General features: G+C 39.6%; 1 protein-coding gene across 1 annotated transcript in view; it reads right to left on the reverse strand.

The window, feature by feature from the left end:
- The window catches only part of LOC146682558 (putative HLA class I histocompatibility antigen, alpha chain H), a 60879-nt gene extending 44385 nt beyond the window's left edge, over positions 1–16494 (reverse strand). The window contains exons 1-3 of the mRNA XM_085446210.1: positions 16234–16494; positions 10978–11256; positions 9846–10148 (exon numbers count right to left, since the gene is read on the reverse strand). Coding sequence (XP_085302336.1) covers positions 9846–10148; positions 10978–11256; positions 16234–16483 — 832 coding nt within the window. The 5' untranslated portion in view covers positions 16484–16494. The remainder of the gene's footprint in view (positions 1–9845; positions 10149–10977; positions 11257–16233) is intronic.
- Between the last annotated feature and the right edge of the window lie 7481 nt (positions 16495–23975).

Raw genomic sequence — 23975 nt, forward strand, 5'->3', positions numbered from 1 at the left:
AATGGCAGAATTTCGCAAGAGAATACGGCTTTAAACATGTCACATCAAGTCCTCAACATCCACAGGCAAATGGCAAGGCTGAAAAATGAGTGCATATCATCAAGCAGCTTCTGAAGAAGGCTACAGACAGTCAATCAGATCCTTATTTAGCTCTGCTGAGCTACAGGACTGCTCCTCTTGGCTGTGGTTTATCCCCTGCAGAATTGCTGATGAATCGTAAGCTACACACAACTTTGCCCTGCTATGCAGAAAGCAAGCAGAGTGAAGAAATTATAAAAAAGCAAGAGCATCTGAAATGGAAACAAAAACGGCAATACGACAAGGGAACAAGAGCACTTGGATTGCTTGCAAAGGATGATGTAGTGAGAATCCAAGATCAGAATGCATGGAGCAGGAAAGCCATTGTTCTTCAGGAAGCAGGTCCGAGATCATATGACGTAAGAACTGAAGAAGGTCATGTGTTCAGAAGGAACTGTCGCAACTTGCTGAAGACTAAAGAGACATTTCAGGAGGAACAATATGGTGAGGAAGATGAAAATGTTGATGTGTCACATGCAGAGACAGTGTCTGATTTGAAACCACTGGATGGACATGAGTATGTGGAGAAAAGTGCAGTGGTTTCAGAACCTGTATTGAGGAGGTCAGAGCGTAAGGTCAAAAGACCAGTTAGGCTTAATCTGTAAAGCTACAACTGGATTTGTTTTTATCTTATATTCTGATGATGATCGCCCACTTTGCGCCAGAAAGAGGAAACCAGTGGATGTCGCACTAAACAGCAGCACGTTTAAGCTTGATCAGCTGATGTTTGCTGGAGCCACAGCTGTAAAGCTGCTGGTCATGATGTCGGTTTGGATATCTGGTGAGAGGGAAACATGAAGATGAAACCAGGAGATGTCCTTACTAAATCATGGTAAATGGCCTGTATTTGTATAGCGCTTTTACTAGTCCCCCCTAGGGACCCCAAGGTGCTTTACACATCCAGTCATCCACCCATTCACACACTGGTGGAGGCAAGCTACAGTTGTAGCCACAGCTGCCCTGGGGCAGACAGAAGCGAGGCTGCCATATCGCGCCATCGGCCCTTCTCTGATAAAACATTGGTCCTTCTGGCCACCACCAGTAGGCGGTAGGTGAATTGTCTTGCCCAAGGACACAACGACCGAGACTGTCTGAGCTGGGGCTCGAACCAGCAACCTTCCGATTACAAGGCGAACTCCCAACTCTTGAGCCACGATTGCCCCCCCATCATCAGAGCTGAGCAGGTGATGGAGAAACAGGTTTACCTTTTAGGTGACATGAATGAGTTGAAGGGAAGTTATGAACTGTTTCTGAGAGACAAATAACACCAGGATCCTTTTCTAAGTAGCTGACAGCTGGTAACTGTGCAGGGGCGGGTCTAGCACACCTACCAGGGGGCCAGGTAGGGCATTAACAGGGAAAGGGGGGGCACAAAGAAATACTTTTCTTTTTTATTCTCATTTAAAATGTCTAGTTTTTAATAGATAATTATCTGAATCTTACAACCAACTTTTTTATCTGATGTAAAATGTATAGAAATCATACATATACCAACAAGATTGTACATCACTGTCACAACAGCGTTTGTTTTCATTCAAAGGCTTTATGGCTTTAATATCTGGTGGGCCGGTCTCTGGTCAAGCCCGGGCTGTTTTTTTGTCCCAGTCCAACCCTGGGCACGACACGCAGTGAATTAATCTGAGAAGGTGCATCAAAGAATAAATGGCCGCGCCAGCGGTGCACATCGCAAATTGGGACTTTCAGGTGTATGGACCAATGTTTTATTTTCTGATCAAACCAGAAATCTTTAATGAGCAGCTGGATTTGTCTCGCATTAACTGGCTGAGTTAATGCCAGTTAATGCAACATCGAAGCAGCTGGAATCCATAGATGTGCGTGTTCATGGAGCTGCATTTTTACCTGCTGGACATCACTACCTGACAAGTTTAACTGTCTTCAGAACATTGCAGAGGCCTTATTGACAGTATTTGGCTCTAAATATCTGTGTGAGCAGATTTTCTCTCACATGAGTGTCCTCAGGTAGCCGTCTGAATGCTGGACACTCAGAGACCTGTGTCTCTGAGTGGGAGACCAGAGATCACATTAACATGTGTGTCTCTGTATTAACAAACATGCCATATTGGCTTAGTTTATTTTTCTTATCATTGTTGTGAGGAGACCATAAATAGCATTTGTATTTTCTGTTGTACAGTTCTTGTTATGGATAAAAAGTGTCTTTTTTGTTTCAAAATAGCTGATAACTATTCGCTGATAGCTGCCAACATCTGCAAACAAATATAATTTTATAATATTGTGTAACTGTTCATATAGAGCGTTATTAAATTTATTGCTTATGCAATCATATGGCACACTGACTTCTGAGGAAATTTTAAATGGCACTCGCCATCAGAAAGGTTGCCTACCCCTGATATATACCATCAAAATTGTGTACATCACTGTCACAACAGCGTTTGTTTTCATTCAAAGGCTTTATGATTTTTCCTATAATGGTGGGCCGGTTTCTAGTCAAAATGCCCGGACTGTTTTTTTGTCCCAGTCCAGCCCTGTATGCAGCTCATCTGCAGTCTGGCGTTCTGCCACCTATTCGGAAGGCAGAATTTCTGAGTTCTGAGTACACTCACACCTGAAAGAAGAACAGAGAGAAAGACGGAAGTGAGATCTAGCACCGTCTTATGTTAAAATAGAAACACACCAGTTAACAGAGACCAAAACACCTGACCTGCACCCAGTGCTGGAGGCTAACAGAGTGTGAATTTTAGAGAGACTCTTGGAATAAAGAATAACAGGTCATATTCTCTTTCACCACAGCTGGACAGCACAGAAGCACCTCCACAGAAGGAGTAGAGTCCTGTTCAGCAGAGAGTTTTTAAATGGTCTCATTAAACCAGAGACCAGCAGGACCAGTGGGGACACTCTGAGTCCTCATCTAATCTGTAGATCTTAAATATATATATTTAGTTCCTCTGTTATATTAAAGAAATTTTTTGTTTGTTTTAATTATCGAGATGTTAAATGTTCAAAGTAACCAGCACATGTTTCAAAGTTTAATTGCTAAAAGATTGAAAGCATTATTTGATCATTAAAGTTGCTGCTGGTTAATTGATTCATTGCTTACACATCAGGTTTATTTGAGCAGAAACAGAAACATGTTCATGTAAAGTTACTGTAATCTAATCTGTACTGCATAATTAAGGCTGATAGGGAATGATAAATGATGAATTACCTAAAAGTGCACGTTTGGACTATGGGAAAAAAAAAAAATCTAACTAATATCCTACATTATAACAAAGAAAAAGCACATGTTTACAGGTAAAAGTCCTGCAGTCAAAATCACACTTACATAAAAGTTTTATGTTCATTATAAATGAAGTTTTAATTAGACTTGATAATTTGTAAGCAGCATTTATACTGGTTGAGGTCCATCATATACAGTTCAGTAGTTTAATGCCTGGCAAACCACCGGGGTCATCCACCTCTGTGTAACCTGATGGTTTGTGACATGAAAGTCTGACACTGAAAACATGAGAAGAGGTCAAGATCAGATACTGCTGACTCTTAAACTAGAACATACTCAGAGGTTTCAGATGCAGGTGTAATGTGCTTTTAACAGTAAGTTGTATTTCATAAGCTTATAATATGTCTTAGATTGCTGAAAAGTCAATAAAGCTGTCAAATACATAAACCAAAGCAAAAAAGAAACAAATTTATTTCTAAAATATTGGGGTAGATGGACAAAAGGAAAACATATAGTGATGAAAAACGTGTATACTTAAGAATTTCGGCAGAGGTCAGACACTAAATGCTGCAGTGCCAGGAGCAAACAGTCAAAGCCTAAATGAAGGTGGCAAGTATTAAGAGTTTATATCAGAAAAGCAGCAAAGATCCAGTGAATAACAACATTATGTGTTTCGATCAAGCGAAAAGTCACGTCCTTAAAAAAATAGAAAAAAATCTAGCAAAGAATTGACACATGACCAGAGAGATTCATCTAGACCTTCAGTTGATCCATTCACTGTTTATTGAAGCCTCAGAAGAAATAGTGTCAGTGGGAGGGAAGCTGTCAAGAAGCCATTCTTAAACAAGGGAAACAGGGAGAAAATTGAAATTACACAAGAACTGGACTGAAAATCAGTGGCAATAGATATTATTAGGGGCAAATAATAATATCTTCACAGAGAACAGAAAAGTCAGTTTTGAATATCCTTTAAGAAGTTTGGAGGGCAGCATGGTGGCACGGTGGTTAGCACTGTTGCCGCACAGCAAGAAGGTCCTGAGTTCAATTCCAACATCAGGCCGGGGTCTTTCTGTGTGGAGTTTGCATGTTCTCCCCGTGTTTGCGCGGGTTCCCTCCGGGTACTCCGGCTTCCTCCCACCGTCCAAAGACATGCAGCTTGTGGGGATAGGTTAATTGGATAATCCAAATTGTCACTAGGTATGAATGTGAGTGCGAATGGTTGTCTGTCCCTGTGTGTTGGCCCTGTGACAGACTGGTGACCTGTCCAGGGTGTACCCTGCCTCTCGCCCTATGACAGCTGGGATAGGCTCCAGCGCCCCCCGCGACCCTGAAAAGGATAAGCAGAAGCGAATGGATGGAAGTTTGGAGAACTCTTCCTTAAATTTCAAGAAAAGCTGCTCAAGAGTCTTTAGTGAAGAATAAGGGTGATTATACCAAATATTCACTCTCAAGCTTGTTAAAATTGTACAAACTCTGTTTTTGCCTGATATACTGAATTTGTACTTTTGAATGTTTGTACATTTTTCCATAAATCATTGCACCTATTCCTAATAAAGTATAAAGACACAAAGGATAGCTGAAGACTTTTTCTTTATATTTTGAGATAAAATGTGACATTCATCATTCCTGGTGTGATTTCTCTCAAATTGCTCTTATTTTTAAGTAAAAAGCCACAAAAGGTGTTTATAATTAACAAAAAAGGGACGGTTTGTATGAATAGGCTGAATCGGGCCTTCCTTATCCTTTTCAATAATAAATACATACATATACATATAAAATCATCTTAGAAAATATTTTTTTAAACACTGATGTGATGAAGTGCAGCAACAACAGTCAAAAGGGAAAAAAATGGAAAAACACAGGACTTAGCTACATGGCCTTATTTTCCGCAGCCCATGCATGGTAGTGTCATCTACCATTCATCTTTATAGGGTAGTGAGTGACAGGTGTTGATTTGCTGACCATTTGGGCTAAATTAGTTCAGCGTTAGCATGAACAAAGTGGACAGCTGAACAGCCCAGAAATCACACACACCACTCTGATCTGCTATCCTGCCAAACGATGTTCAAATAACAAAACGGGACAAACGACAGAATCGTAAATTTTGTGTTATGTGGTTTTAACGAAAGGACTGGTTAACGGCAAGTGTAAGTAGGAATTCACTTTACTGTTTCCCATGCCTGCTTTTTGGAGGAGACACAGCTTGGACTCAAGGAATTGTGCATTTGAAGTATTTATCTGACAATATTAGGAAACATGAATGCAGCACAAGTCACATTGGAAATAGTGTAAAGCTATCAAGTATGAAGGACACTGCATTGCTATACAGAGAAACAACAAGCTGGTAAAAAACAAAACAGGCATTCACTATCACGGATTGTAGATTATTCAATTTTGTGGAGCATATGAGCTAGCTTTGCTCCAGCTTCCCTTCAGCGAGGTGTGTTTTGGACCTTGTTGACCAGTTCTCTTGTTTGGACACAGGTTGCCAAGTACACATCTACAAATAGTCAGAATGAGTTACTTGATTGTATGTGGGCAGTTTATGAAGAAAGAATTGCAGAGGAAAGTTTTCAAACACCATTTATCGCTGTTCAAGCTGATGAGACAACGGATGTGGCATGTGTAAGCCAGTGTGTGATTGTGCTCAGTTACATCACTGAAGAAATCTCCACTGTGGAGAGATTTCTGTTTCGCCCCATTAGTGGACAGAACTGCTGGGGGACTCGAAAAACTCCTGATGGAAAAGCTGGAAAACAAACTCAGTGCAGACATGATGGGGCAGCTGTAATGCCCCCTTTTAAAATAGGTAACATGCTTCTTTTGCCTGTTACTCTTCTTTAAAGATCAATATTGTTTGATGTGGATGTCAGCTCCTTTTATGTTTGAGTCAGTATGTTGTAAAATAGTTGTGATATTGCAACTGTAGTCTATTGGCAGATTGTACAGTTGGAACACATTTTTAAGTACATCCCTGGCTGCATCAACAGAACCTGAATAGATTTCTGGCATTCTGATCATTCAGCCATTATTCCACTATTCTTGTATATTTTGTTTTTGTAAAAACAAAAAATGCATGTGCTAATGCGGACAGAAACAACTAGTCAAAAGGTGCGTGAGAGTGTGTGTGACTGGCATTCTGGGTATTCCTCTATATAATTTTTTTAGTGTTCCTATGAGAAGGTGGTATTAAGAATATGATGCTGCTGCTACTAATGTGAACTATATAATGCATTTGTTAGCCCACCCACTACTAGCACAGCATAGAAGAACCACCTCAACGGGACAAGACTCAGCAGTCCATCTGCATCTAAAAGTCAAAGGTCACTCTTTCCAGGACACCAATGTTCACATTTTGGACAGAGGGGACAGATGGTTTGAAAGAGGAGTGTCCACTGTGAACGACCATCTTTGAACAGAGGCGGTGGCTTACGACACCAACTGTCTGCCATCTGTAATCCAATTTTGAGATCCTTTCCCAGATGCCTTAATGCCCACTCACATCCTGGGCCTTTTGACCTCAGGAAATCACATGATGGGGTGGGACTCCACACCAATTGCTCTTAGAACTGAACACTTCTCGGATGAGAGGTGAAATGTCTTCAAGGAAACTTAAAGAAGTCCAGACTCTTCTCTTTTCAAGTTCCTTAGACAAGAATAGACAGCTTCCCTGTCATCAACTGTCAGGCAGATTTCAGTGCAAAAGTTGTTTTTTTTGGGTGGGGTGGGGTGGGGATTGCACTGAGACTGGATTCATCCAGTGTGAAGTCATGGGTAGAAGCGGAACGCAACTGTGGTTTTGAATATTGTTTGAATTTTTAATATTCTACTTCAAGCATACATTAAAAGAAGCCAAAGGTAAACAAACTAAGTAATTATGGTATAAAAGGATCTATACCCTTTGTCACGGTCTGGGGACCCTGGGCTCGAACTGACGATCCTTGCAGGTTATCCGTCTCCCTGCCTATGTTTATGTTCAATCCTGGATGTTCTGGGTTGTTGAAGGGAACGCGACCCTGGAAGTATTCTCACACTAGAGGCTCCCACACCTGCTGCTCGTCAGCCGTCACTAGTTGCAGCTGATGGCCTCGTTAGGAGCGCCCTACTTAAGAGTGCGGCTGTGCCCCAGTCGGTGCAGGATTATACAGTGGCTACTTGAGCTGGGAATGGAGTCACGGTGTGGAAGAGGAGTTTGGAGTTGCTTTTGTCCCATTTTGGACATTCTGCACCGTGTGGGGAGGAATCACCACGGGGACCACAGTGTCTGGGAATGTACATAGTAGTCGTTTCACTGTTCACTATAAATATCTGCATTAGAGTCCTGTGTTTGAGTCCAATTTTCCAACAACTCCACAGTCTGCCATCGCAGTCTGTGACACCTTTTGACTAAATAATCCATCATGTTATAAACAGCTGGAAATCAGAAATGAAAAAATGCTATTTTTTTCACTAAAAAGCATATCGAAGAAAATGTATATTATTTTCTTGAAAAAAAAAAAGCCTGTAGTTATGAAATCACCAGAAGCACAAGTTCTTGACATTTACCGTAGGCTCTTCAACTTACAATATAAAGTTCTTTGAGGCAACTGTTGTTGTGATTTGAAGAATAGAATAAAACTTTATTAATCCCTTGGGAAGGTCCCCTCAGGGAATACAAATAAGGACAAATACCAAAAGCGTACAAAAAATTAGGAAACAAAATATCAGCAGCAATAAGAATTTAAGAGGTAATAATTAAAGGAAGTCCATGAATAAAAGTGTAAACAATGGCAAAGTATCAGTTTGTTTAGTTTAGCTTATTGCACTTGGTCAACATTATCCACTCCTCCCCTGCTCCTGCTGCTCCTCCCCGTCTCCACATGTTGGTTCTACTCCTGGGGAAGAGCAGCTTGTCTGTGCGTTGATGACAGTGTGCACAGGGTGGCTGACATCATCCATGATGCAGTTTGTTCAGACTTTTTCTCGGCCACTGTCGCCAGATTCAAGCTTCATGTCAACCACAGAGCCAGCCAACCTGATAAGCTTCTCCAGCCTGGAGAAGTCCTCTTTGGATGTAGCATTTGTAGTATTGTTCTGTTTAATGGTTGACACATCCTAAAATATATCATTATATCACCAGACTCTAACAGAATATATTTATGTGAATCTCTCTCTTAATGTATATCTACATTTGTGTTATCAATATCTATGTGTGAAAGAAAACCCAACACCATAAACTAAGTATAGTGGATCTATTTAAGTGGAACACAAAACCTTTAATTGAATTAAGACTGCTGTGATGCCTTCATTATTAAATATTTTTTAAACTCTGCTCTGCTTCTCCTCTGTTGGGCGTCCTTGTTAGATTTACACCTTATATTAATTACAACTGGAAACTAAATGAAATAATTAAATGTCACTATTATGTTAGATTTGTTGAGCAGACTTATTTCCCGTCAATTTCAATCAATAAGCATCTACAACTAGATTCTCAACACTTCATCTTATGCTTTGAATGATGACCAATGAGGTCACAGTTTATGGGGGCAAATGAGCTGACACTGCTCCTTGTTTCAGTGCAAAATTTGTCCATAAATCTAAAAAGACAAAAATAAAATATATTAACATTCCTAGTTTGATCAAGCAATTACCTCTTGTGTTTTTGAAGCACAAAAAAATAATAAAATAGCAAATGTAGTAAAAACTCACTGTGTTCAGGGTTGTTTGTCACTTAGGCTTTAGGAATCATGTTCTCTAGAAAGTCAAAATTTGCTGTAGAAAGTCAAGTCAGACACACATTGTTAGTCCACATCCTGCTCTGATCTGAAATTTTCTCAAGAATTAACCTTGAAAAAGTTATTTAACATAAAATACAGAAAATGTTTTATTCTGCACAGGGCATAAGCGATCAGAGAAAACAAAATAGAAAGAAGTTTTACTTACGAGATGGGGGACGTTTTTCTGAATTACAAAGAAAAATTATTTCAGTTGCATTTATCAAATGTTATACCTCATATCTTTTCTCTCAACCAATTGCATGACAATGCTCACATTGTCACACAGCTCCTATTCTTATGGAACTGTGACTCTGGGCCTTGTGGAGCTTATTCTGTTTTGGATAAACCATCGAGTAAAAAAGATTTCTGTTTTTGTCTCTTACCTGTTCTCTTTTTGTAGTCAATAAAACCAATTACAGCAATCACTGCGAGAACAAGCATTGCAACGATGATCGGGATGATCATGGCGAGTGAATTTCCTGTAGATGACACAACAACAAATGAATCATAACCTGAACAAATGAAACATGTTAAAAGAGACAAACATCAGTTTGCTAATCAGATAATACAAAAAAAAAAGATGCTCACAAATTTAAATAAACTGTGAAAAGACAGAAAATTGGGCAATAATTTAAATCAGAGCACCCAAAACTTTAAATGGTAATGTTTATTAAGAAATTAACAAATCAGTATCAGTATGAAAATCTTCATAATCATGTATACAACTTACAATTTTCATCAAACTCAAATAAAAGCACATGAACCGCATGATTTTTACACTAAACTACGTGCATGTTTCCTACCTTCACTTTTACCCTTGTTGGTTTTGATCACTGCTTTGTCCAGTTTAGTGATGACGTTCTCGTTCCCACCAGAGAGCTGAAACACACAGTCGTACCTCTGCCAGTCTTCAGGTCTGACTGATGAAAAATCCAGATCAACACTCATCTGAAAGTTCCCATCATTGTTGGTGAGAATCTCTCCTTTCCTCACACCCTCATGAAGCTCCTCTCCATCTTTCTTCCAGAACATCTCAGCTCTGTTAGGATAGAAACCTGTAGCGTGGCAGGTGACCGGAGAAGAGGGAGTCTTCTGGAGGAGAGACACTGAGGGAAGAACTGAGGAGAGAAGAGAAAGATAGATGCTATATTACTATTTAGTGCATACTAATTTAATTCCTGTGTGATTTTATGTAAATTAATGCCTTAGTTAGCCTTTAAATAAGCTTATTAGCCTTATATTATTTAATGATAAAGAAACGGAGGTTGGGAGAGACTGGTTATGGGGTGCTCCGGTGGTAGAGCAGGTCACTTACTGATCGGAAGGTTGGTTAGTTCGATTCCTGGCTTCCCCTAGTTTGCATGCCAAATATCTTTGGGCAAGATACTAACCCCAAATTGCACTATGATGCATCAATCGGAGTATGAATGTGTGTGAATGTTAGCTAAAAAAAGCACTTAGACAAATGTGCTTGTGTGAATGGGTGAATGCACAAGTTGCTCAGAAGAGTAGAAAAGCGCTATATAAGAACCAGTCCATTTAACATTTACCAAAGGTCAGAGTGTAGGTGGTGGATAAATTGGGGCAAAAGGAAAATATGATTAAAAACAATTGTAATTAATTTATTTAATAATTAACAGGAGTGACAGAGAAATCAGAAGAAAAGTAGAAGGGGGTAAATGTCAATGTGTGAGTGGAAAGTAGAGAAAGAGCAAATTTAACTCAACTGAGGCACAGTGATGTTTTTTTGGAGGGGGGGGGGGGGGGTTGTAATGCTTTTATGTGATGTTTTAATGGTCAGAAATAGGAACATATGAAGATTGTTCTGGCCACAAAACAGCATATTTATTTTTTATTTAAGTATTTATTGTCACTGTCAGAGAACAATGAAATTGCGTTTGGGGCTTCCGTACAACCCGTAAAAAAAAGCATGTGATATGATTTCACCTGTTTTCATCAGAGAGCTCCTCCCATAGTGCACAAACTTCTTCAGCCACTCAGGACAAATCTGGGTGAAGTAATTCTTTTCCTGCGCAGTCAAGGCCCTGTCATTCTCCCACTTGTGTTTGGTGATGACAGCCTGAGGTGTTGGAGCGATCCACGTCCCTGTTTCCAGGTCACGTGCTACAAAGTCTTCTCCATCATAGCCAAACTGATCATAAGCTTTAACTTTTCCAGTTTCATCATCCCACTCACAGCCATACATTCTCTGAAAAATGTGAACACCTGACAGAAAACAAAACAAAACTTTGCATTAAACCCAGGAACATTAGCAGCACACAGCATTAAGAATCGACAACATCTTTACAACAAAACACTGATCCACGGTTATTTATTAACAGAGGATATTAACATCTGTTGTTTTTGGCTCAACATTCTTGCTTTTATAACATCACTGCTATCAGAAACGCCTCGGTGCATCATCACAGGTGTTTTCTTTACGTGAACATGTAGCGTATGAGTCCACAGCCCCAGATGTGATCATGTTGTTATCTCTGTACTGTGGATGATTTTGGAGAGAAACTGGAGTATTTTTTATTTAGTTTGTCTTGTTTATTTTGTACGAGGGAAAGTTGATTAAAGTTGTTTTTACCTGCAGGAGGATTTGGTTGCTGTGAGTTTTGTGGGTTAAATTGAGGAAATGTGTTGACTTAAAGAGGATATGAAACAGAACATTTTAGCAGCTTTTACCCCAAATTAAGATAATTGTGATTTATTCTGAGAAAAATGTTGATTAAAAGTGATTCTTGTTTATAGCATTTTTCGGGCTCTGTGCCATGTGGTCGTCAACATCACTCATTACGTCACCAGGTTGGCTGGTTGGATAGCGCTCCCAGGAGTGCGGTACTAGTGGTGAGCTTATCACCACTTAAAGTCCTCATTTATAAAGAGCTCCTCAATCCCAGCATCACGGCCAACAGCTGTATTCTCTTGTTTAGTTTCCTTGTTTTCCATCAAGTTGTTGCTTCTGTCTCTAGTTAGCTGATATAAAATGATCCAGCCCTGCTCACAGCAACCAGCCAACCAGCAGTGACGTCACTGTGTACTCAGACAAGATGGCACTGCACGCGCTCTAAAAACTTTATTTTTTTAAATCCAGTTTTAGACGGTTTTAAACCTGTGACAGTTTTTTAAAAGTAGGCGTCCATGTTGCGCTCTGCTCTGAGTTAGGATTTTACACATGCTGTGACCTTTGACCTTTATTACACATGTAAAGAAACAGGATTAAAAGTTAGCAGAACTATGAAGAAGTGACACATGTTTAATCAGCCAATCAGCTGAACATCTCCAGGTGAAAGAGCACCAAGTCCCAACATTTACCTGGTGCTCTTTCACCTGGAGATGTTCAGCTGATTGGCTGTCAGGTCAGCAGTGATTGGCTCTCACTGAGACGCTGGCTGATGTGTATTTTACTTCATGCTGGAAATGAAAAATAAACTCAGACCTCAACGTCTCCATCGTCCGGCTGAGTGCTCGGACCTGCTACCTGCTGCTGTGAAGGAGGAGCTGCTAATGAAGATTACACACTTATGCCGTAAGGTAAGCACCCCCTGTGTGTCCGTCCATGTAACTACATCTTATAATAGATGAATGAGGGCGATCACAAAGAGACAACATGAATTTTATGAGACAATTTTTTTAAAAAAATCAGTGTTTAGGGTTATTATTGGTTTCTAACAGTCCTAAAAATACCAGATGTGAAGTTAATACCGTTTAGAAAATTTGAGACATTTTAAGGCTTGAATTTCCTTGATTATAATTTCAGGTTTTTTAAAGACCTGCAGGATGTTTGTTAAAGTTAAATTTGTCTGTTAATAAAAACTTAAAGAAATGTGGAACCCAAAAAACATTCAACATGCAATGAAACTCAGGTTTCTTTCATTTAAAAATGAGACAAAAATCTGTATGAAATCCAAAGAAATATGAATTTCCTGTCAGATCTCAGCTTATGTTTCCTTCTGTTGGTCTTTGTGCTTCTTACCATAACTGTTTTATAGTTATTAGTCATTAGATACGTTCATATTTATTTAATTTGCTGAATTTCAGCATTGGACTGAAACAATAATTCAGGCCATGAATTAGCTTTGGACCACCTTTGGTGTTTTTCAGCACTGTGACCAGGTCAGATTTTTCTTCTAAAAATGTTAAAACATTCACATTAATAATATTATTGGATGTGCAGCACAGAGATCTGTGAGCGCTGCTGATGCTGTGATGAGAGCAGACAGTCTGCAGGTGAGGACGACACGAGAAATGCCTCCGTGCATCATCACAGGGTATTTTCTCTGAGTGAACATGTGAACATGTGAACATGTGGAGTTACGTGCCATCTAGGCCCAAATGCGACCACTTTTCCAGCCTGTCTAGTTAACAACTTTTGGAAGGGAGGGGCAGGTGACCCCTCCCTGGGGCCAGCTCCCCCGCTGACCCCAGTAGGCACTCCCATACTCCGCGACCCGCCAGGGAAAGGGGGGCCCAGGCCCATCCAGACCGGGGCCCAGCGCAGCAGCGCCCCCCGGCCCCACAGAGCCCGGGACAGTCCACCCAACCCCACCACAGAGAAAACTGCACCCACCCCACCATCCACTCGTCTTCCAGACTACATGAGACAATAGACGCCCAGGCTGAGATCTTCCTCCACCTCTCCTGTATCTCCCCCTCCTGCAGAGAGTTCCTGAGGGGAGGAAAGCTCCTGCAAGGTGTGACAATCTCCCCCACCGGTTGAAGAGCCCCACGGGCGACTCGACACACCGCAGATTAATAAATCAGGACGCATGAATGCCTCTGAAAATCCTGCCAGAACCCCTCCTTATAGGTGGCAGCAAAGTGAATGTGGGATGCATTTATATGGTCTGCGCTCCTTCTTTTACTGGAGTTTAGATTAAGTGGTGGAGAAAACCACTGGGAGGCCCTGCATGAGTCAACAAAACGCTCACAGCTGTTACTGAGCACCGGAAAACTCAAGATCAGTGACCAACCAAGAAAAGCGTTTTTTTCTGCCGCTTGTAAACGTTGCCTAGATGCTTGAAGTATGAAGCGGTGTTTTAGGACCAAAAAAAGCCCCCCCCCCCCAAAAAAAAAAACTTTTTTTTTCGCCACTCATTCTGGTAGAGGTGATTTTATGGCGTCCTGATTTAAAAACACCATCTTAAATAATCAACTTTCAGCCAGTTTATGGGAAATGTAAGACATTTTAACACTTAATTTCCTTTATTATATTTTCAGGCTGTTGTCTATTAGTAAAAAAACATCTGAACAAAAAATATTCAACATAAACTGAAATTCAGATTTACTGTCATTTAAAAATAAGACAAAAATCAGTGTGAAATACAGAAAAATGTGATTTTCCTGTTAGACCTCAGCTTGCATTGTCTGTCTGTTTGTGTTTCTTATTTTTGGTCTACCTACTTCTGACCAAACTGTTGTGCTATTCGACTCAAAGTTAAATATTTATTTATTTTCCACAGAGTAGCTTTGAGTTTGTCACTGATTTATTTATGGAACCTCTCTGCTAATGAAAGATAATCCTGAAAACATTTCCTCATCAAAACAGGCTGTAATTTAGTTAAATTCTATTAGCTATTAATGAGAATGTTTGCGGGTTTACAAAATTATCTGAGAAAACAGTGAATTTTGTCTTAATAACTTAAATACTTCCAGTTCTTCAGCCATATTAAAGTGTTAGTAGTGTTACTGTCACATGAATGTTCATTAAGATGATTCATAAAGAGGCCTTGGACAGTGAGCGGCTCACTGAGCTGTCTCTACTTTCACCCTGATGCAAATTCAACCCTCCTTTGTATTAAATAAAACATCAACATGTGTTTAATGGAATCTGGAAAATATTATCTGAAGCAAATGTTATCAAAACTGTGACGTCCCAGCACATTTAACATCTCAGCTGGATGATAGATTATTTCATGATAAATTGCTGTTAATGGTGTCGGACATATTTTCTTGTTCTATAATTTATTACAACATGATTATTTGCGAGGGAACTCTAAACTGAGAGGAGCGACTTCCTGTGAGCTGCAGGAACAGACAAACACACTAAGATGGATCCTGAGCAGCAGACTCAGATCCTGATCCTGGGTTTATCTCTCCATCCTTTGAAACTCTGCTGCCTCTTATCATTCACAAAGTCCTCTAACTGTGAGAAACTACACACCAGACTGTCCTGAGGTTTCCAGGATTGTTTTTATATAAAGTCAAATATTAGTTCACAATAATTCTAAAACAAATACATCTCAGACTGATTAATTTAATCCTGCTGATTTTCTGGAGATTATTTTCGGATTAATCAATTAATTGAGAAATTGTAGCAAAAATCCCCATCAAGGTTTCAGAGACAAAACATCCTAAATATAAACAGAAAACTGCAAACTGCTGGTGACCTTAAAAATCATAATATGCAGTGACAGTTTTTGCAAGCCAGCAGCACAGAGGTAGACAGGAAGAGACTGCAGAAGGTTTACCACTGCCCCCCGCCCTCCTTGTCTGCCCATTGCCTCAGCAGGGCCAGAAACATCTTGAAGGACATTAACCACCCCAGCTACCATCTTTTTAACCTACTGCCCTCTGGCAGGCGCTTCAGATCCATACGGGCCAGAACAAACAGACTCAGGGATGCTTCTTCCCCAAAGCTATCACCATACTCAACTCAAACTTGCACAAAAAGTAATCTGCACTGAAATATCATCAATTCTCTTCCTGTCTGTCTCTGTCTCTGTATGTATATATATATATATATATATATATATATATATATATATATATATATATATATATATATATATATATATATATATATTGTATAGTTTTTATAATGTGCTAAATCACATGTGCACTTTTATAGAGCGGTTTCTAATCTCGTTATACTATGAATATTGACAATAAAGGCTTTCAATTTCAGTTCAATTCAATTCAAATATCATGAATTTATTTTTATTATTTGATTATTTTGATCAACTAATCAGTTAACTGACAAATTATATAAGTTCAGACATGATCCTTAAAGCTGTTTGAATTAAATTAAAGCTTTCCAGACTGTAGTTCTACATTCATTATGAATTATTATGTTAATAATTGTAATCTGTAATCTGAACGAAACATTTAATGTGTGCAAACCTGTTTACTACTGAAAACAAATCACACTGAAAACATTAACAGCAAATATCAGTAAAAAATGAAACATGAACAAACCTCCAGTTTGGTTGAAGCGCTGCTTTAAAATCTCAGTGTTGGTTTTGAACCACTGCTGGGTGCCCCTCCTTTTTGCAGTCTCTCTCTCCCAGTACTGCTGATCTGTATTCCTGGCAATCCAGTCCTGTTTGGGAACATCTTTCTCTGTCCTGCTGTCATAATAATCAATCTGAACATCATCAACCATCCCAACAGACACAAACTCTGGGAAGTTTGGGACTTGAGAGGACGCAGTGTAGAAATACTTCATAGAGTGGGTCACTGTAAGAAACAGTTAATGTTGTGAGATCTCAGGAACACAGATTTATAAATCACATATTTTTTAAATAACACAATAAGAAAAACTGCAGCACGTTAAAGACATCCTGTGATAATCCTGCTGTCCGTTCAATAAACACAAAACAGATTTATGAATAGATAGATGTTTATTGTCATTTTTCTGATCATCTTTTCTTCAAAGCTGTAATTTTGTGTTTTGTAACAGATTCTAGTTTGAACCTGATTTTCACAGAAAACTTTAAAATGTTGAAACTGGTGTCTATCTTTCAGTTTGGTTTAATTCAGTTCTCATGATTAATGGTTTGAACTCATTATAACTTTAATTTGACTATATTTTTATTTTATTTTCCATGTTAAAGAAAATATTCATTATTTTTTAATCTGTTTTGCTTTTGTTACCCGCTGCATGAAACGAAAGTCGATTAAGTTCCTTCTTTCTTTCTTCTTAATCAAGCAAAATGACTTCTAAAGTGAGTTGTTCTCTTTTGTATTTCCATTTTTCATATTATAAATTATATGAATTGATTTCATTCTTTTGATGTGACTGTCACGTGTTTTGTTGTTGTTCTTTCAGAATTTCAGTAATGGGTTTTCTAAATATCAATATTGATGCTTGTTCTTTGTTTATATTATTTTTCACTTTGTTGAAGCTTAAAATTGTTACAGAAAGCTTTACTTCCAATATCTTTGATTTATAATATTATCAATAAAACCAAAGCTAATGTTATTGGGGGAATATTATCTTATAAGCATTTTGGATTGCATATTTTATTCTGTAATCAGTTTTGCAGGTGAGTTTTTCAGTTATCAAAAGTCAACAGATTTGATATTTGTGTTAGTGACCAAGCCACATAGTAAGTTTCAAACTCTCCTCATTAGCGCTCCCTGGTGGAGATTGAGTGTCTTTAAATTGCAAACCTTTCTATTTCTCACCTGCAGCTTCTTTTTGATAATTCAGCTGTGATTCCAAGTTTAGCTCTTAATAATAATACATTTTATTTACAGGCGCCTTTAAGACCCTCAAAGTCACCTTACAATAGCAACAATACAATGTAACGAAACATTGCAAAAAAAATTAAACATAAGGTAAATAAGAAAAAAAAAGCATGAAAGTATAAAAGCAAGTATAGAAGCTGGGCAAAGTAAAAATGGACTAAGACGGAATCAGGTGTATGCAATTCTGAATAGATGGGTTTTGAGACGTGATTTAAAAGTAGTGAGAGAGTTTGTGGTCCGGAGATCTGGTGGAAGTGCATCCAAAGTCTCGGGGCAGAACAGCTAAAGGCTCTGAGTCCCATGGTAGTCAGGTGAGCAGGTGGAAGAGACAGAAGGGAAGCTGAGGAGGAGCGGAGTGGACGAGGGGGTGAGTATGTATGCAAAGTGTACTGGTACTTTACATACATAGACTGTATGATATTATAAAGAAATAATGATTTATTTTGTATCTCAATTCAGTTCAGTTTAATTCGATTTAATTTTATTTATACACCTCACAACAAAAGTCATCTCATTGTGCTGTTAATGAAGAAATAACACCAGAAACACAGTGAACTTCATATCCGGGTGTAACTCAGTAGTTATGATATGTGTGACCATGTTCTTCAAACAGAAAGTATTCACAAGCATAACATTGGTGAATAATATTGAATACATTACAAAGCAGGAGTCTTTTACCCTTATTGAACTCTATGGAATGACATGTGGTTCTTCATATACAGTGTATACTGAACAAACAATAAAACATCAAAGATTTTTACAGATACTTTGTGTTAATTACACTTTAGTGATCAGCTGTTGTGTGAAAATGTTTTCATTCCTCCTGAAAATTAATGGTTCTCATTTTTATTTTTGGACCTTACAGTCCTGGCTGAATTAATGAGATAAACAGCAAACAAAACAATGAATTGAATGAGTTTAATAATAAAACTAAAGAACAAATAACTCCAACATAAACTTTAATGTTTATTATGTAATTATTTTTAAGGGATTGAAGAGATAAACAGGCAATTTAATTATGTGTATAAAATAATCAGTTGTTTCTGTTTAAATGTCCATTTGTATTTAAAATGACATAAATCTGACCAGCCCTTTCTCACTCTGGGGGAATCTGACATATAAAAAGACAAAATATAAAAGTCAAACTGACCCGCCCCTGTCCCCTGTATTCCCAGGAGAAGAAGGAAGACGAAAGCCTTCATTGTGATGATAAACATCCAAACTTTTATCAGACTTCAAGCATTCGCTTGTTCAGAAAAAGCTAAAGCTAAAATAGGAGAAAAAGAACCGGGAGATACGTGACCATTGGCCTCGATCAGAGCCAATCGGAATTTACTCCCACAGTAAACGTCACTTAAATCTGGGTTAAACGCACCCTTTAGGGTTATCAACAAAACTGAAAGTAAAATATCTTCATATGAACCAGTGTATGATTAAGGGAAGGGTTACGGTTATTTTCATCTGGTTTCTATTATTTTTATGTTATGACAGGTGTAGTTCATGTTATGCTGGGTATACATTGTGTAGTTTATTTTTTATCCAGTGGATAAAACCTCGTTAAGTTTCTCAGTGGAGTGATTTGTATTAATTTTAAATTGATATGTGTGGCGAGTGGCAATAGAAGGAGGGAAAATGATGATAACAGTCAACAGGTGGGGTGCTCCCGGCCTCTCGGCCTGGGGCTCGGTCACTCAGGCACAGCTGGCTGCCGGCGGAGCTCACGGGCGCGTCACTGCAACCCCCCCCCCCCGGCTTCTGCTCCGCGGCTGCTGAGTGAGCCCTCATCCGGGACTCTCCTCAGCTCTTTCTGGGACAGTGGCGCGGCTGCCCCTCTGTGGGTCTTCCTTGGTCTCTTGTGTTCTGGGGGCCTCTGGATGTCTGGAGTTTTGATCTCCTCCATACCTGCTTCATGCCCTGGAGGACGGGGCTGTGGCCCCCCCACACCCTCTAGCAGATCATTACATGTAGGAACCTTTTAAAAACAAGCGCGTCCATGCTCACAGGTGTACACACGGGTGATCACACCCACAAACTACACCCTTTTTGGCTCCTACCTCAAAGCACACTGTGTTCTGTTGATCTTATGTGCTGCACAGTAATGTTTAATATTTAGTATTTACTGTCATATTCCCATATATCATTGTGATGTTGTTTATTCTATTACTCTCGTTTTCTTCTGCTTGTTTTCTTTTTTCTTTCTCAACAGGTGATCCAGGTGATCAATATATGCATTTTTTTTCTGCCCATTCCGTTGGTTTTTGTTTTTTGCCCTTCTCCCCCGTCCCTCTTCTCAGCTGTTTTTCTTTCCCTCTTTCTTTCTCCCCTTCTTTCCCCCAGTCAAGTCTGTCCCGTACACAGCAAAATCTCCAGAGTTAAATTAACAGCACTGCTCAGTGTTAGCCATTGTTAATCTTCAAAACTGACTAGGTTACTTTTAAACATATAACACTGTCAAAAGTGTTAATTTAACACTCAACAGTGTTGTATTTAACACTCAGATGTGTGGACCCATATAGACACTCTCTAGTGTTAATTTAACACTGGAGATTTTGCTGTGCAGCTGTATAGAAACTCCGTCATGCTAGCTAGCACGCAGTACGAAAAAGTCAGCATAACGAAAATAAACTCCACCTAAACTTGATTTATATGTGACTCAGATACACTGCAGGTCATAACTTCTTACCTGAAGTTCAGTTCACCTGATACTCGGACCAGCGGCTGCTTCGGGTCTCTCCTCTTGCCTCACTTTTCCTTCATCCACCTGCTGGCTTCCACCACTTGCTAGTGTTATTGAATCTGTGGAAGCTCCGCGATAGCCACCACACGAAGTAACGAATAACGAGCCTATTTAAATCCCAGTAACGAGTAACGCGTTCCTGGTTTTGGCATAATAACTAGTTACCGTGCTCGTTACCACAATAATAACGTAGTTACTGTAACGCGTTACTTAATAACGCGTTAGTCCCAACACTGTTCAGCAGTGATACCAAAATTAGTTCATGATGGTATGTGTAGTGTACTCGCACTTTACATACATAAACTATCTGATATTATGAAGTAATAATGATTTAATTTGCATCTCAATTCAGTTCAATTGAATTCTATTTTATTTTATTTATCCACGTCACAACAAAAGTCACCTCATTGCGCTGTTAATTAAGCAATAACACCAGAAAAACAGTGAACTTCATATCCGGGTGTAACTACTCGTTAGTTATGATATGTGTGCGCATGTTTGTCAAACAGAAAATATTCACAAACATAAAACTGGTGAATAATACTGAAGATAATACAAAGCAGGAGTCTTTTAACTTTTAATAGACTGCATAAAATGACATGTGGCTCTTCATATACTGAACAAATATTTTTTAAATAACAATAAAATAAAAATAATATTTATACTTAAATGAGCTTTAGTTAACTTTAATGAGCAGCTGTTGTGTGAAAATGTTTTAAACTCTCATGAAAATTAAAATAGTACTTAGTTTTTAAAATAAACGTTTTAATTATTGTCACCAGATTATCATCAGACCTCCTCACTGATGTTTTATTTGTTGGACTGTTTGGAGAAACAGCAGAGTCACAACGCTTAAAAATGCGTCACGAACGGTTTAATCATCAAATAGTTTTGGACATAAGTTGCCTTGTTTTAATCTCTGCCTTCATCTAAACTTTAATGTTTATTATTAGGTATTGAAGAGATAAACAGACGATTTAATTACCTGTATAATATAATCGATTGTTTCTAAACATTGACATTTTCTACTAGGATCCATTACAACTAAATGTTTAGCGTACAGGAACTTTCTGGGGAGCAAACAGTCCGTCCATTTGTCTTTCAAAACACATAAATCTGACATAGAAAAAGACAAAAATATAACAGTCAAACTGACCTGCCGCTGCCCCCTGTATTCCCAGGAGAAGAAAGAAGATGAAGGCTTTCATCTTCTTCTTCATTGTGACCATAAACATCCAAACCTTTAACAGACTTTGTGTATTCGCTTGTCCAGAAAAAGCTAAAATGGAGAACCAGGAGAAACGTCACCATTAGCCTCGATCAGAGCCAATAGGGATTTACTCTGAGAGTAAACGTCACTTAAATCAACGAAACTGAAAGTAAAATATCTTCATATGAACCAGTTTATCACGAAGGGAAGTTCAGTTTCATCTGGTCTTTATAAATTTTTATGTTATGACAGGTTTAGTTCGTGTTATGCTGGGTATACACTGTATAATTTATTTTCTATTCAGTGGATAAAACCTTGTTAAGTTTCTCAGTGGAGTGATTTGTATTCATTTTAAACGCACACACATACACTGATACACACTCATCCCCCCTCTCTTTCCAAACGCCTTCGATGCTTGTCCCCTCCCGGGACAGATGGCGGGTCGACTGGACCAGCGCAGACATGCAGGACCGGATGCGCTGCCTACACCGGCTCTCTCTCACCCTTTACCCACCCCTGTTACTTGTCTTGTGTTTCTGTGGTGTATTGACTGTCATGTGCTTTTTGTGCTGGGGTGTTTTTTTTCTGTTTTCAAACTGTTCTACCTGTTAACCATTCCTCGCCGTCAGTCCCCTGACCGTAGTCGGGAGACGCGAGGGGAGATGCTTCCTCCAGGGCCGAAGTTTGTCCTCCTTCGGGGTTAACTCCCTTCACTTTTGTGGAGTAGTGAGGCAGACAGAAATCAGCCGAGGCACCGGAGAGTACTGAAGAGATGAGGCTTTAATAACAGTACTGCACACTTCAAAAACACACTGCATAGCCTGTAGCCTGTTAGAACGCTGCTCCCGGTCGGCCTCTCTACCCATGACACACTCTCTCTCTCTTTTTCCTCTTTCGCTCCCCGCGTTTCCTTCACGCGCATGCTCACACACACATCACATACACTCCTTACTGCACCCAGTCACACACAAGACGGCAATTCCTGCAACATACCATTAGGAGCTCAGTCTGAGTGGAGGTTTTTTTCTCCTCCTCTCACCTCATGTTGTGTATTTTTGTTTTTTTGCTTTTTCTATCAGCCTACCTCTCTGACATGTCTCCCCAATGTGATGTTTGTGTAAAGCAGTGGTTCCCAAACTTTTTTTGTTAGGCCCCCCTTTGTTTTACAAGAAAAATCTTCGCCCCCACCACCACCACCATTTTTGAAAACGCAGCTGTTTCGTCCACACGTAAACGCCGTTTCAAATCACCGAAAACTGAGATTTTTTTTAAAACTCCTTTTTTGCGTTAATGTGTGGACGAGGAATTCAGAGTTCATCACACCACGTCAAAGGTATGTGCCTTTTTTCACGTCACGCTGTGCGCCACAAATGCGACCAAATTTTTCAGTGGTGGGACTAAAAAAAATATTTGGTTGCACCTGTGCCACCAACTGTTCGGTAGCAAAAAAAAAAAAAATCTGCAACCTTCCCTGTGGTCAGCAACAGACACACATTATGCCCCTATCGTGGACTAAACCAATCAGAGATAGTAAGGGGTGGGACCTCTCTGATTGGCCGTGGTCCAGTTGAAAGTGCAGGTGGAAGTGGGAGGTGAGTAGCTTGAATAAAGCGATATCAATTAATTAAATCCTGAATCGACTTTTAAATATAACTGTGTTTTGCCAGAAACGCCAGATTCTCAGATTAAATAGAATAGAATAGAATTCAACTTTATTGTCATTGCACATGCACAGGTACAGGGCAACGAAATGCAGTTTGTATCCATCCAGAAGTGCTTTAGTGATATACACTCAACAAAAATATAAATGCAACACCTTTGTTACTGCTCCCATTCCCCATGGGATGGACGTAGAGACCTAAAATTCATTCCAGATACACAATATAACCATCCCTCCCAAACAGTGGTCACAAATCAGTCCAAATGTGTGGTAGTGGGCACATCTGCCATATTGAGATAATCCATCCCACCTCACAGGTGTGCCACATCAGGATGCTGATCTGACATCATGAGTAGTGCACAGGTGTACCTCAGACTGCCCACAACAAAAGGCCACCCTGGAATGTGCAGTTTTTTGCGCTATTGGGGGCCTGGGGACCCAGAACCGGTCAGTATCTGGTGTGACCACCATTTGCCTCATGCAGTGCAACACATCGTCGCATGGAGTCTATCAGATTGTCAATTGTGGCCTGTGGAATGTTGGTCCACTCCACTTCAATGGCTGTGCGAGGTTGTTGGATATTCGTGGGAACTGGTACACGCTGTCGTATACGCCGGTCAAGCACATCCCGAACATGCTCAATGGGTGACATGTCCGGTGAGTATGCTGGCCATGCAAGAACTGGGACATTCTCAGCTGCCATCTGCCCTGAACAATGTGAACCATGATTCATCCGTGAAGCGCACACCTCTCCAACGTGCCAGACGCCATCAAATGTGAGCATTTGCCCACACAAGTCTGTTACGGCGACGAGCTGGAGTCAGGTCAAGACCCCGATGAGGACGACGGGCATGCAGTTG

This window comes from Copadichromis virginalis, linkage group LG22 (genome assembly GCF_057382275.1).
Source record: "Copadichromis virginalis isolate Kocher_CV1m ecotype Utaka linkage group LG22, C_Virginalis_male_GT1.1, whole genome shotgun sequence".
In the NCBI taxonomy this organism is placed as follows: domain Eukaryota; kingdom Metazoa; phylum Chordata; class Actinopteri; order Cichliformes; family Cichlidae; genus Copadichromis; species Copadichromis virginalis.